General features: G+C 45.1%; 2 protein-coding genes across 3 annotated transcripts; one reads left to right on the top strand and one right to left on the bottom strand.

Moving 5' to 3' along the window:
• fam124a (family with sequence similarity 124 member A) lies at positions 1 to 7,956 on the bottom strand. The gene is made up of 3 exons (XM_040201347.2): positions 7,797 to 7,956; positions 4,187 to 4,943; positions 1 to 1,057 (listed from the first exon to the last, which is right to left on the bottom strand). The coding sequence occupies exons 2-3, from the start codon at positions 4,916 to 4,918 to the stop codon at positions 416 to 418; spliced, it is 1,374 nt and encodes a 457-aa protein (XP_040057281.2). The 5' UTR covers positions 4,919 to 4,943; positions 7,797 to 7,956; the 3' UTR covers positions 1 to 415.
• An 851-nt stretch (positions 7,957 to 8,807) lies between these two features.
• tsn (translin) lies at positions 8,808 to 11,757 on the top strand. Of its 2 annotated transcripts, XM_040201348.2 has the most exons (6): positions 8,808 to 9,181; positions 9,777 to 9,870; positions 9,943 to 10,039; positions 10,161 to 10,276; positions 10,599 to 10,678; positions 11,209 to 11,757. In XM_040201348.2, the coding sequence occupies exons 1-6, from the start codon at positions 9,116 to 9,118 to the stop codon at positions 11,428 to 11,430; spliced, it is 675 nt and encodes a 224-aa protein (XP_040057282.1). In that variant the 5' UTR covers positions 8,808 to 9,115; the 3' UTR covers positions 11,431 to 11,757. The 2 variants fall into 2 exon arrangements, with proteins under 2 accessions (XP_040057282.1, XP_077947127.1); XM_078091001.1 differs by having other exon boundaries at positions 8,851 to 9,181; positions 9,777 to 10,039.
• The last annotated feature ends 225 nt before the right edge of the window (positions 11,758 to 11,982 follow it).

Genomic DNA, 11,982 nt, shown 5'->3' with positions numbered 1-11,982 from the left:
TTTTCACCTGCAGGTAACGCAAATTATCTTTATTTATTTCCCAGTTGAATGTTCATTTTTCAGCTTTGTTCAACTGGTTGTATAACTTATTATTATTAAACTCTGGTTTGATTGGCTAGATGCTAACTGCTACAGCTAACCGCTAACCAAAGCTCCGCCTCCTGCTGCCGCTCTCCTCCCGCAGCGCTGAAGTCTTTTATTTTGGTTCTGCCTCTTTGGATTGGATCCAATAATTTCCTACACATGATGAAAATATGTCGTATATAAACTCTTAACAGACTTCAATCGTGTTTTAGTAGAGAAAAATTAAAGAAATCTTCTTTAACGTGTTCTTTGTGTCAATAAAGTTCATTACATTCAGAAGGAGGTTTGAACCTTGACCTACGACACATGAAGCACAAACAGAGAGGGAGCATCAGATGTAGAACTCCTCCTCCTCCTCCACCTGCTCCTCCTCCTCCTGCTCCTCCTCCTCCTCCTGCTCCTCCTCCTCCTCCTCCTCCTGCTCCTCCTCCTGCTCCTCCTCCACCCGCACGCTGATGACGCTGCAACAGTCCGACTGGTGGGAGGAGCCGTCGCTCAGAGAGGGGGTGGAGCCCCCCCCCAACGAGGTGCAGGCCGGGCGGTTTGGGATGCGCCCCCACAGAGGGAAGGCTCTGATGTCTCCTGGAGGGGGGGCGGGTTTGACACGGGCGGAGAACACGCTGAGGTACACGCCCACTGGGCTCACCACGTCCCCCGTGTCCACGTCCGTCTCTTGGGCCCAAATCAGGGCGTCCAGGTTGAGACGGAAGGGCGGGACGAGGGAGGGGCTCCGGTGGAGGGGGCCGGGGGAGGAGTGGGTGGAGACGGAGCCCGACCTGTGGCCCCTACCATCGGGCCTCCCAGTGGACCCCTGGTCCTGTTGCTCCTGCTGGTCCTTGGGGACCACAGGGTGCTGGAGTCGGTGCCAGGACGTGGACCGATGGTGGTGCCGGCAGTTCCTATCGGAGGCGGAGCTCCGGAGGAAGGTGGAGGGAGCAGAGGCCGAGCCAGAGACGGGACGAGACCCTCGGACCTGAGGGACAAAGTGTCAGTATACGAAGGCTATTTAAGAGCAAACAAGGTGAGAACTGAGTCTCTATTAAGTGCAGACTGCTTGTTACCAGGTCTGTTAGTACCAGGTCCCAACCTCTGGGTCTTTAAGTGAAGTCTAACCTTCATGTCTTAAACCTGCATTCTCTCTCCTGACCAGCAGGGGGCGACTCCTTTGCTCCCATAGACGTCTATGAGAAAATTACTTCTCTCTGGATTTATTCCCTCAGTAAACATTGTAAACCTGAGTTTATGGTCTCAGTCTCTAGTTTCAAGTCTTCCTTTAGTAATGATCCATTAGAGTCAAACAGACCTTAAAGCAGGGGATGCTTTGGGATGAGCTGGGTCAGTTCCGAACTTGTGGGGTAAAAGTCAGTAAGGATGAAACATACTATTTAATTATTTCCTAATATTTGAAGCTTAAAACATTGTTTTTGTTTTGGCTGCTTAAATGTGTGTGTTTTAGTGTGTGATAGTTACTTCAGGAGGAAACTGGATATCCTTCATATGCTAAGCATATACGCGTACAGTCCTCTGGTAAGCTAAGCTAAGTCACCGTTTGCCTCTGATCACAATCTTTGGGCGACTGTGGTGAGTGGGAGGTCGTCCTCCAATCAGAGGGTTGGCGGTTCGATCCCAAGTCCGGCTAACGCGCATGTCGATGTGTCCCTGAGCAAGACACTTGACCCACGTTGCTCCTGTAGCTGCGACTCCACGGTGTGGATGTTAGTTGACGGTGGGCCGGTGGCTCTGTGTGTGGTAGCTGCCGTCATCGGTGTATGAATGGGTGTGAATGGTGGAATTAACACAAACTGTTCTGAAAAGGGACTTTGAGCATTGGGAAAAGCACTACATGAATTAAATGCATTATTATTATTTGTGCCAAGCTAACAGGTGCTACTGACTTCATGCTTAATGATTCCCTCTGATTCCAGAATCAGTGCTAAGCTAAGCTAACTTGTTTCACACACCCTTTCAGACATAATGTGGGCCAAAGGGAAGTCACAATGTTTGAGAGGATCCTCTGACTGGCCAGGTGGCAGCTTAGCTTAGCATTTTAGCATCATGCATATGGTCGATTGTCACACCAGATTAGCTTCCAATCCCAGTAATGCAGTGCTGCTTAATCGGCTTCAACTTTCAGAACTGCTTATCTGCCCGGACACACACATCCCTTCTGAAAGTGATACGGCAAAGAGTGTGCGTGTGTGTGTGTGTGTGTGTGTGTGTGTGTGTGTGTGTGTGTGTGTGAGATAGTTAAATTAGTGAATGTGACCTTGCTCCAGGCTCCAAATCACAATATTATCATGATACTTAAGTCACGATATTATCATGATACTTAAGTCACGATATTATCACCATACTTAAGTCACGATATTATCACCATACTTAACTCACGATATTATCACCATACTTAAGTCACGATATTATCACCATACTTAACTCACGATATTATCACCATACTTAAGTCACGATATTATCACCATACTTAAGTCACGATATTATCACCATACTTAAGTCACGATATTATCACCATACTTAAGTCACGATATTATCACGATACTTAAGTCACGATATTATTACCATACTTAAGTCACGATATTATCATGATACTTAAGTCATGATATTATCATGATACTTAAGTCACGATATTATTACCATACTTAAGTCACGATATTATCACCATACTTAAGTCACGATATTATCACGATACTTAAGTCACGATATTATTACCATACTTAAGTCACGATATCATCATGATACTTAAGTCACGATATTATCACCATACTTAAGTCACGATATCATCATGATACTTAAGTCCCGATATTATCACGATACTTAAGTCACGATATTATCATGATACTTAAGTCACGATATTATTACCATACTTAAGTCACGATATTATCACCATACTTAAGTCACGATATCATCATGATACTTAAGTCACGATATTATCACCATACTTAAGTGACGATATTATCATGATACTTAAGTCACGATATCATCATGATACTTAAGTCACGATATTATCACCATACTTAAGTCACGATATTATCATGATACTTAAGTCACGATATTATTACCATACTTAAGTCACGATATCATCATGATACTTAAGTCACGATATTATCATGATACTTAAGTCACGATATCATCATGATACTTAAGTCACGATATTATCACCATACTTAAGTCACGATATCATCATGATACTTAAGTCACGATATTATCACCATACTTAAGTCACGATATTATCACCATACTTAAGTCACGATATTATCACCATACTTAAGTCACGATATTATCACCATACTTAAGTCACGATATTATCACGATACTTAAGTCACGATATTATTACCATACTTAAGTCACGATATTATCATGATACTTAAGTCATGATATTATCATGATACTTAAGTCACGATATTATTACCATACTTAAGTCACGATATTATCACCATACTTAAGTCACGATATTATCACGATACTTAAGTCACGATATTATTACCATACTTAAGTCACGATATCATCATGATACTTAAGTCACGATATTATCACCATACTTAAGTCACGATATCATCATGATACTTAAGTCCCGATATTATCACGATACTTAAGTCACGATATTATCATGATACTTAAGTCACGATATTATTACCATACTTAAGTCACGATATTATCACCATACTTAAGTCACGATATCATCATGATACTTAAGTCACGATATTATCACCATACTTAAGTGACGATATTATCATGATACTTAAGTCACGATATCATCATGATACTTAAGTCACGATATTATCACCATACTTAAGTCACGATATTATCATGATACTTAAGTCACGATATTATTACCATACTTAAGTCACGATATCATCATGATACTTAAGTCACGATATTATCATGATACTTAAGTCACGATATCATCATGATACTTAAGTCACGATATTATCACCATACTTAAGTCACGATATCATCATGATACTTAAGTCACGATATTATCACCATACTTAAGTCACGATATTATCACCATACTTAAGTCACGATATTATCACCATACTTGTATATATGGCGATATAGTGTATAGACTCCCCCTCCCGCTCCTCACCTGCAGCAGGATCTTGTTTCCATCATAGTCCTCCGTCTGCCAGCGGGCGTCACTGATGGGGCAGCAGGGCCGAGGAAGAAGGGCCACCAGCGCCCCAACATCCGGCACCCTGACCTCCATCACCGCCGCCTCCAGGGCTACGGGCCTCTGGCCCCTCGGGAGCCTCTTGAAAGACAACTGGACCTCCATCTCATGGTTGGAGTACACAACGAAGAAGCAGAAGTCCTCCTTCCTCTGCGTGGGCCCGCGCTGCAGCAGCAGCTTGTAGAGGCGCACCATGTGGACGTAGTTCTCCTGGCGGCAGTACACGGTGAACCGCACCACCTCCTTCCCGTAGTTGATCTGCCGCACGGCCCACAGCGGCGTGCCACTGGACAGCGTGAAGAAGTCCTGACTGCAGGGCGACAGCGGCAGCATTGGGTGGGCGTTGCTGACCTTCTCCGTGTGGTGGTAGCTCCAGGGCGGCCTTCGCAGGACGCGGTGCAGCATCAGGGCCGGCTCCTCGCCACCGTTCCCGTCCCGCAGGAAGACGATGACCGCCAGGGCCGGCTGACCGGCGTTCTGACGGCTCTTGGGCCCCGAGAAGGAGGCCCGCTCCGAAACCCGGAGGAGCTGCAGCTCGGGGTGGACCCACGCCAGAACGCCATCGGCCGCTCGCTGCAGGAGCTTCCCCTGGCCGGGGTCAACGATGAGGTGAACGCACACGAGGAAAGGATCCTGGAGGTCGTCCATGAAGAACAGGTCATCGGCGTGTTTCCTGAAGCATAGACACGTTACATTCATTTATTCTGGCTTGGTATTGCATTGAGAGCTCCCAGCATGCACCGGGGCTCCATGTGCTCATGGGACTGTGAAGAAGCCAAAGACAACGAATGCAACGTTTAAACCCAATGAAATAACCTTCAGGATGAAGAGAAGGGATTCTAATTATCTGTAAACTCAAAGCGCTTTATTAACTTCATACAAACCCTCAAGTATTAAATGTGTGATAAAGAAGCAAAGGCTGAATGTCAGATAATAATAATATTACAATTTACTCACATTTATTTCTAAAACATGTAAAAACTGAACGGACCTTCTTGTAAATTCCCCAAACAATATTTTTTCTATCAGAGAACTATTTGTCATGCGATCGAAGGTTCCACGTTTCACACATTCAGTTCCCCTCGTGATGAAGCCGTTTGTTCTCTTCTTCTCACTTTCCAGCGCAGAACCCCGGAGCACAGCTGCTTTAATGACAGCAGGAGGTCATTCCTGAAGCCGCTTGGAAGGTTCTGGACCGCAGCCGGGGCGATGCATTCAGGGGCCGATGCATTCAGGGGTGATGCATTCAGGGGCCGGTGCATTCAGGGGCCAATGCATTCAGGGGTGATGCATTCAGGGGCCGATGCATTCAGGGAGGAAGCATTCAGGGGCGATGCATTCAGGGGGCCGATGCATTCAGGGGCCGATGCATTCAGGGGCCGATGCATTCAGGGGCAATGCGTTCAGGGGTGATGCATTCAGGGGGCTGAAGCATTCAGGGGTGATGCATTCAGGGAGGATGCATTCAGGGAGGATGCATTCAGGTGTAATGCTTTCAGGTGTAATGCTTTCAGGTGTAATGCTTTCAGGTGTAATGCTTTCAGGTGTAATGCTTTCAGGTGTAATGCTTTCAGGTGTAATGCTTTCAGGTGTAATGCTTTTAGGTGTAATGCTTTCAGGTGTAATGCTTTCAGGTGTAATGCTTTCAGGTGTAATGCTTTCAGGTGTAGCCCTCACAGTCTCTACTGCACCTCTCGGACCTCTCAGGTTCCTACAGTCTCTGCTTGTTGGGCCTCTCGAGGGACTCGTCCCGATTGGTCTCTTGGAGGCCGGTTTGGGGAACAATCTGCGTTCTTGTGCTAGGGAGGGCGGTCCGGTCTCGTGAGGCCTGCTGGCCTTTTGAGGAACGAGAGGTGACATTCTGTAAATGTGGGATCAGGCTACCAGGAAACTAGTAGCGTCACTGTGGCTTTAAAGGCTGTTAAAGAATGAAAGCTCACAGAGCCGCTTCCATGAGGGGAAATAATATAATACAATCAAAACAAAGTGTGTTGGAGAATAAAGATCCAGATGTAACGTGTAACATGGTGGACCTCAAAGTAACCAGAACAACAAGATGAACAACTCAAAATGATTACAAACTAAACCTGAAGAGACTCAATGACCACGAGCCCCCCAGGTTCTAATGAGAGGAATCCATTAGGGCTTAAGTCCTGTTTGTGAGTAAAGCGCTGGAGGAGCACGTCTCTAAGCTCCTAATCCACCGAGCTGGAAGTGATGCTCTGACTACGTGCACGCCACTCGTGCATGAGCACAACACACACACACACACACACACCAGATCAGACCAGGTGAGGCTCTCCTTCCTTCGGGAGGGAAGATGAGATGAGATAAAACCTCTCGCTGCACACACCAGAGTGTGTTTGACATTGTTGTTCCCACGAGAGTCAACTGACACACACAAACACACACAGACACACACACACACACACTGTGACTACACAAATAAAGCGTGTGGAGCTGCAGGAAACAAGTCTGCTTCCTGCAGCAGGAGCTTATCAGTCTAACAGCCTCCTTCATCTCCGTCCACACACACCGAAGTCAAAGAGGCAGAGACACCTGACGAGTTTCCAACGGACGGTTTGTGAGAAGAGGACGTCGTCATGGCGACGTCACTCCTTGGTTTTCTTTGAAGTCTTATTAGTTATTATTGTGTTTACTTGGAGTCAAATTCCTTCTGACATGCCAGCATGTGTTTCTATAACCTTTCAAATATGGCAGTTAGAGACGGCTGGTATTAACAACAGCAACAACAGAATATATTGTGTCCGTCATATTAATCTAAGATCACAAATAAAGACATTTAAATATTAGTGAATCAAATACTATTATTTAGTTATGATATAAATCACATTCCCAAATGAACCCGTTTTAAAGGATGGCTGGATCTGTTACTATAATAACATATGAGGATCCTTTCTGGAGGTTTATGAACATAAAAGGAAACACAAGGGACATAAAATAGTCAAACTTTACTGCGTTACATTTACATGTATTGTTACGCTGAGGCTTTTGCCCTTAAAAAGGATATTAACAATAAGTGCATTTAACCCAGAGAAGAATCAACAAAGTATGAATTCTACAAAAGAATCATCCTGAACTCACTAACTATCGAGGGTCAGAGTGACGGGGTTAAAGGTCACACACACACACACACACACACAGAGGTCCTCTACCATAAATAATAACAATAATAATAACAACAGACTCATAGCAGTAAGAACATGCACCTCCAATATCATCAGATGTGCCACTTTTCCTTAAATATATAACACATCACGGTCGGACAATCTAACCCCATTTAAAATTCTCTGATCTAATTGGTCGAAAGGAGGCTCTCGTGGCTCATTCGTCACCATCAACGTTCATCATGACGTCGTGTTTTGACACCCTGAGAAATGAGAACTTGTGACTTGTGCTCCAATAACCATGAGATGAATTTGGGAAAGCGCCCTTTTATCGCATTAAGTGCCACTTTGAAGACTTGATAAAGTATGAATATGATATTCATGGTTCACGCACTCACCCTGCAGTCTCTGCTCATGAATCCACGCAGTCATCTTCTGCATCCAGGAGGAGCCGCATTGTTGACAGGAGGCTCCTCAGCACGCTCTCCACCTCCTGACGAGCGCCGAGCGAGCAGCAGGCGGCCGAGACGGCTTCAGGGCCCGTGGGACGTCTGAGCACTGCATCAGAAAGTAAGTGGTTGATTGTAGGTTTATGAATAGAAAAGAGTTTCATGGGATGTTAGTAAATTCATTATGAGATGAGTACAAAGTCAATATCTTGTTTGCATGAGTTATTATCTTGTTTGCATAGAGCCCTTAATGTCACGCTATTTTATTTTCATGATGTTGCTTTAAAAATGATAAATAATCAATTAGGAGTAACTATTATTTAGTTACACCGATTTCTGACTTTCTGAAATTTTTAGATATAATTATAATCCAATGAAAAAAGAAAATGAATGAATGTATTCGTCTTTGTTATTTTATCCCACTTCTGTGACGTCACTGTGATGAAACATACACAATAAACACGCTACCTCAACAAGTATCAGCTGAAAACACAACAAATAGCTTGAATTTTGAATGAGTCATTTTTTCGAGCAGCACGTAAATGCAGCATTAGCAACACGCTGCTTTAGCGCCACCAACAGGGTGAATCGCGTAATGCAGCACGTTTATTCATTTTCCACAATAAAACCAACAAAACTATCCATTTCTGACATTTGTCTCATAACTTAATACATGTACTTCTGTAACACGTGTTTTATTTGCCGCTGTTTCTTCTTATTGATAAGGTTTAGAAATCCAATGTTTCGTATATCCCCCGAAATCACTTTGATAATGTTCATATTCAATTATCAGTTTATTTGAGAGAAACCGAACCACACACTCACACAAATGTAACGTTAGATCTGTACATCATCAATATTTATTTATTATTGATTGTATATTCGCTGCGTTCACGCCAGAAACGAAGCGAAGTTGAAATATTTCGACTTCGGACGAAAAAGCGATTTGTTCGCTTGGCTCGTTTCGCTCGCTTCGCGACCAGACGCGTCTGCAGACTTTACGTGATGGAATCTCCTCGCGCCGATGATTCGCTTCGCTTTTGCCGTGAACGCAGCGTCATTGTCGAATGTGACGTATGATGACATCATCTCCACGCGCCACTCAAAGCAGCGCGGCGTCGCTTCTGTTGCACGTTGATGTTTTTTTGTGTACTAGCTTAACCCACTAGTTTAGCTCACTAGCTTAACCCACTAGTTTAGCTCACTAGCTTAACCCACTAGTTTGGCTCACTAGCTAGTCCGCTGGCCCGACCTGACCGACAGCAGCGATGTCCGTCACCGAGATGTTCAGCTACATTCAGGGCTCCCTGAGCGCCGACCAGGACGTCCGAGAGGTGGGCAGGAGCGAGGCTGCTAACGGAGTTAGCTCCCGGGGCCCGTTAGCCAGCCGCTAGCCGTGGAGCCGCGCTTCGGTGACCGGAGTCGGTGGTTTACTTTCCCTTCAAATATAATTCACACGACGACTTGTTGGGAGACGCAGAGGTGTTGGACGCCAGACTTCATTAAGAAATAAGTGGACTTTGGGGAGTTTTCCTGTGGCGATGTGAGGGTTTCGGGACCGAGGACGTCTCATGTGGACAGACTGTAAAGACACATGAGGCTAATTTGTAGTTTTGCTCTACAAAATGAAACGAATTGAATTGAAAGCCGACCTCGTGCAGCTCTCTTTGATTGATGGAGCACTTTTACACAAAATGTTTATCTTTAAATAAACGTGTGATTCAAAATCCACAACATTAAGCTAGTTGGCCATACACATGAACCAGTGCGCTGCATCAACTTCTGTCATTGCGCAGCAGGTTTCGCACGTAGAGGAATTCGTTTTGCTGCATAATAATTAATAATTCAAGGCTCAACATGCAGAACGGAAGTTGCCTGTGATAATGCACCAGCTGATGTGTTGCATCTATAAACCCCACGTTGTTGCAGGAGATCCGTAAGGTGGTCCAGACGTTGGAGCAGGCTGCCAGGGAAATCCTAACAGTCCTGCAAAGTGTCCACCAGCCGTCCGGATTCAAAGAAAGTGAGCGTTTAGCCCCTTTGGTCTGGACTCTGATGAATTCTGTTGTTTTTATCATTGATCTTCTCTCATCAGTTCCCAGTAAATGTGCCAAAGCGCGGGAGTTGTTCTGCACGGTCAGGACTCAGCTGGGCGAGCTGAAGACAAAGTTCCCCGTGGAGCAGTACTACAGGTAGGTAGTACTTCACTCAGTATGAGCACAGGAGGCTCGTTGGTTGGCCTACAGCGTCTTAATGAAGTCACATTTAGGAACATGTTGAATTAAGACTCTCTTTGCTCTGTTAACTCTTGAGGTTCCACGAGCACTGGCGCTTCGTCCTGCAGCGTCTGGCGTTCCTCGCCGCCTTCGTTGTGTACCTGGAGACGGAGACGCTGGTGGTCCGGGAGGAAGTGGCCAAGATACTCGGCAGTAGGTTCCCCTTTGTGTGAGCGAGAGTTAAGATGGGAACTAAAGAGAAGAGGGACGTTGTTGTTTGGTTATAGCAGCTGACCTACAAGGATCCAGAAAAGCTTTGATTTATTCTCCATTATCCCACTGAAGCCAGTCAAGCATCAAATATTCTAAATGTTCTACTTCTATTTTGTTTTAATAACTCAATTGTGTGTTTTTTTTATCTTCTTCATATAAACACACAATTTGAATGAGGAAATATGATTAGATCTGTATTGTCCTTATTCTTTTGAATGCTGTATGATGATGGACGGGATCAATAACTCCTTGTTGTCATCAGTCCAGGTGGTGAGGGAGAAAGGCTTCCACCTGGACGTGGAGGACTACCTGGCAGGTGTGCTCATCATGGCCAGTGAGCTGGTGAGTTGTTGCTTTTCATCATGTTATTAGTGTGGATTCCTGGAGGTGGTGTTGCTGTTATTACTGCTGGTAGTACTGCTGTTATTACTGCTGGTAGTACTGCTGTTAGTACTGCTGGTAGTACTGCTGTTAGTACTGCTGTTATTACTGCTGGTAGTACTGCTGTTAGTACTGCTGGTAGTACTGCTGTTAGTACTGCTGTTAGTACTGCTGTTAGTACTGCTGGTAGTACTGCTGTTAGTACTGCTGGTAGTACTGCTGTTAGTACTGCTGGTAGTACTGCTGTTAGTACTGCTGTTAGTACTGCTGGTAGTACTGCTGGTAGTACTGCTGTTATTACTGCTGTTATTACTGCTGTTATTACTGCTGGTAGTACAGCTGGTATTGTATCACCATGATCACGTCAATGAGGGTTGGGTTGGTTCTGGGTAACACGTATTGTCGTATCTTGTTCGGTATCCTAGCGTCTCATAACTTATGCTATAGTGTGTTAAACTAGTCCTCCGCTTATTGTAGTGTCTTTCCTCCAGTCCCGGTTGGCGGTGAACAGCGTGACGGCGGGCGACTACACGCGACCGCTCCGCATCTCCAACTTCATCAACGAGCTGGACTCGGGCTTCCGGCTGCTGAACCTGAAGAACGACCCGCTGAGGAAGCGGTACGACGGCCTCAAGTACGACGTGAAGAAGATCGAGGAGGTGGTGTACGACCTGTCCATCCGCGGCCTGGCCAAGGACGCGGGGGACAAGTAGCGGCATCGGGCCCCCGGGGCCGGCCGGGTGCGTGAATGTAGGAGGGGTGTGGGGGGGACCTGAGGTCCAGTTTGTTCTCATTGTTTTTTTTATGCGGAGCTGATTCTGGATCAGTTGGTTAGATCTCGTTACTTTGATGTTAAATCTGAGAACTTTTTCTCTGTCTGTTTAATCACCAAAGAAAAGGAACTGTTTTGGCACCGGGGGAGTTTTTTTTCTGTGGATTCAGATTCATTACTTCTAGTTGTTAACAAACCCAGGAGCCTTGTGAGGGAACATCATACCGTTACATGTGGATTCCAATAAACACGTTTTACACCATTCCAACAGGTTTCTGCCTTTGATGAAGACATATTTATTGATCATATGTTTCATATAAGCGGCTCCAGGAGCATCGGAGCCAAATAATCATCACTGAACTCGGGAATCGTTGTTTTTTCCTTTTTCCTTCCCGAGGTGTTTGGTTTCGTTACCGTAGCAACGCTTTTATTCTCCTCCTGTATTCCCACTTTTAATCTGAAAAATGAAATACATTTCCTGTCAGTTTATAAA

The sequence above is a fragment of the Gasterosteus aculeatus genome, chromosome 16, assembly GCF_964276395.1.
Source record: "Gasterosteus aculeatus chromosome 16, fGasAcu3.hap1.1, whole genome shotgun sequence".
NCBI classification, from domain to species: Eukaryota; Metazoa; Chordata; class Actinopteri; order Perciformes; family Gasterosteidae; genus Gasterosteus; species Gasterosteus aculeatus.
Note: the sequence above shows the minus strand (reverse complement) of the source record. Positions and strands in the feature narration are given on the sequence as shown.

What these genes read in the sequence shown, in the direction of transcription:
- fam124a (XM_040201347.2), bottom strand. Translation starts at nt 4,918, where the DNA reads ATGGACGACCTCCAGGATCCTTTCCTCGTGTGCGTTCACCTCATCGTT. An exon ending in GAAACAAGATCCTGCTGCAG is followed by an intron (nt 1,058 to 4,186) that starts GTGAGGAGCGGG and finishes TTTGTCCCTCAG; the next exon opens with GTCCGAGGGTCTCGTCCCGT.
- tsn (XM_078091001.1), top strand. Translation starts at nt 9,116, where the DNA reads ATGTCCGTCACCGAGATGTTCAGCTACATTCAGGGCTCCCTGAGCGCC. An exon ending in CCGACCAGGACGTCCGAGAG is followed by an intron (nt 9,182 to 9,776) that starts GTGGGCAGGAGC and finishes ACGTTGTTGCAG; the next exon opens with GAGATCCGTAAGGTGGTCCA. An exon ending in AGTGGCCAAGATACTCGGCA is followed by an intron (nt 10,277 to 10,598) that starts GTAGGTTCCCCT and finishes TGTTGTCATCAG; the next exon opens with TCCAGGTGGTGAGGGAGAAA.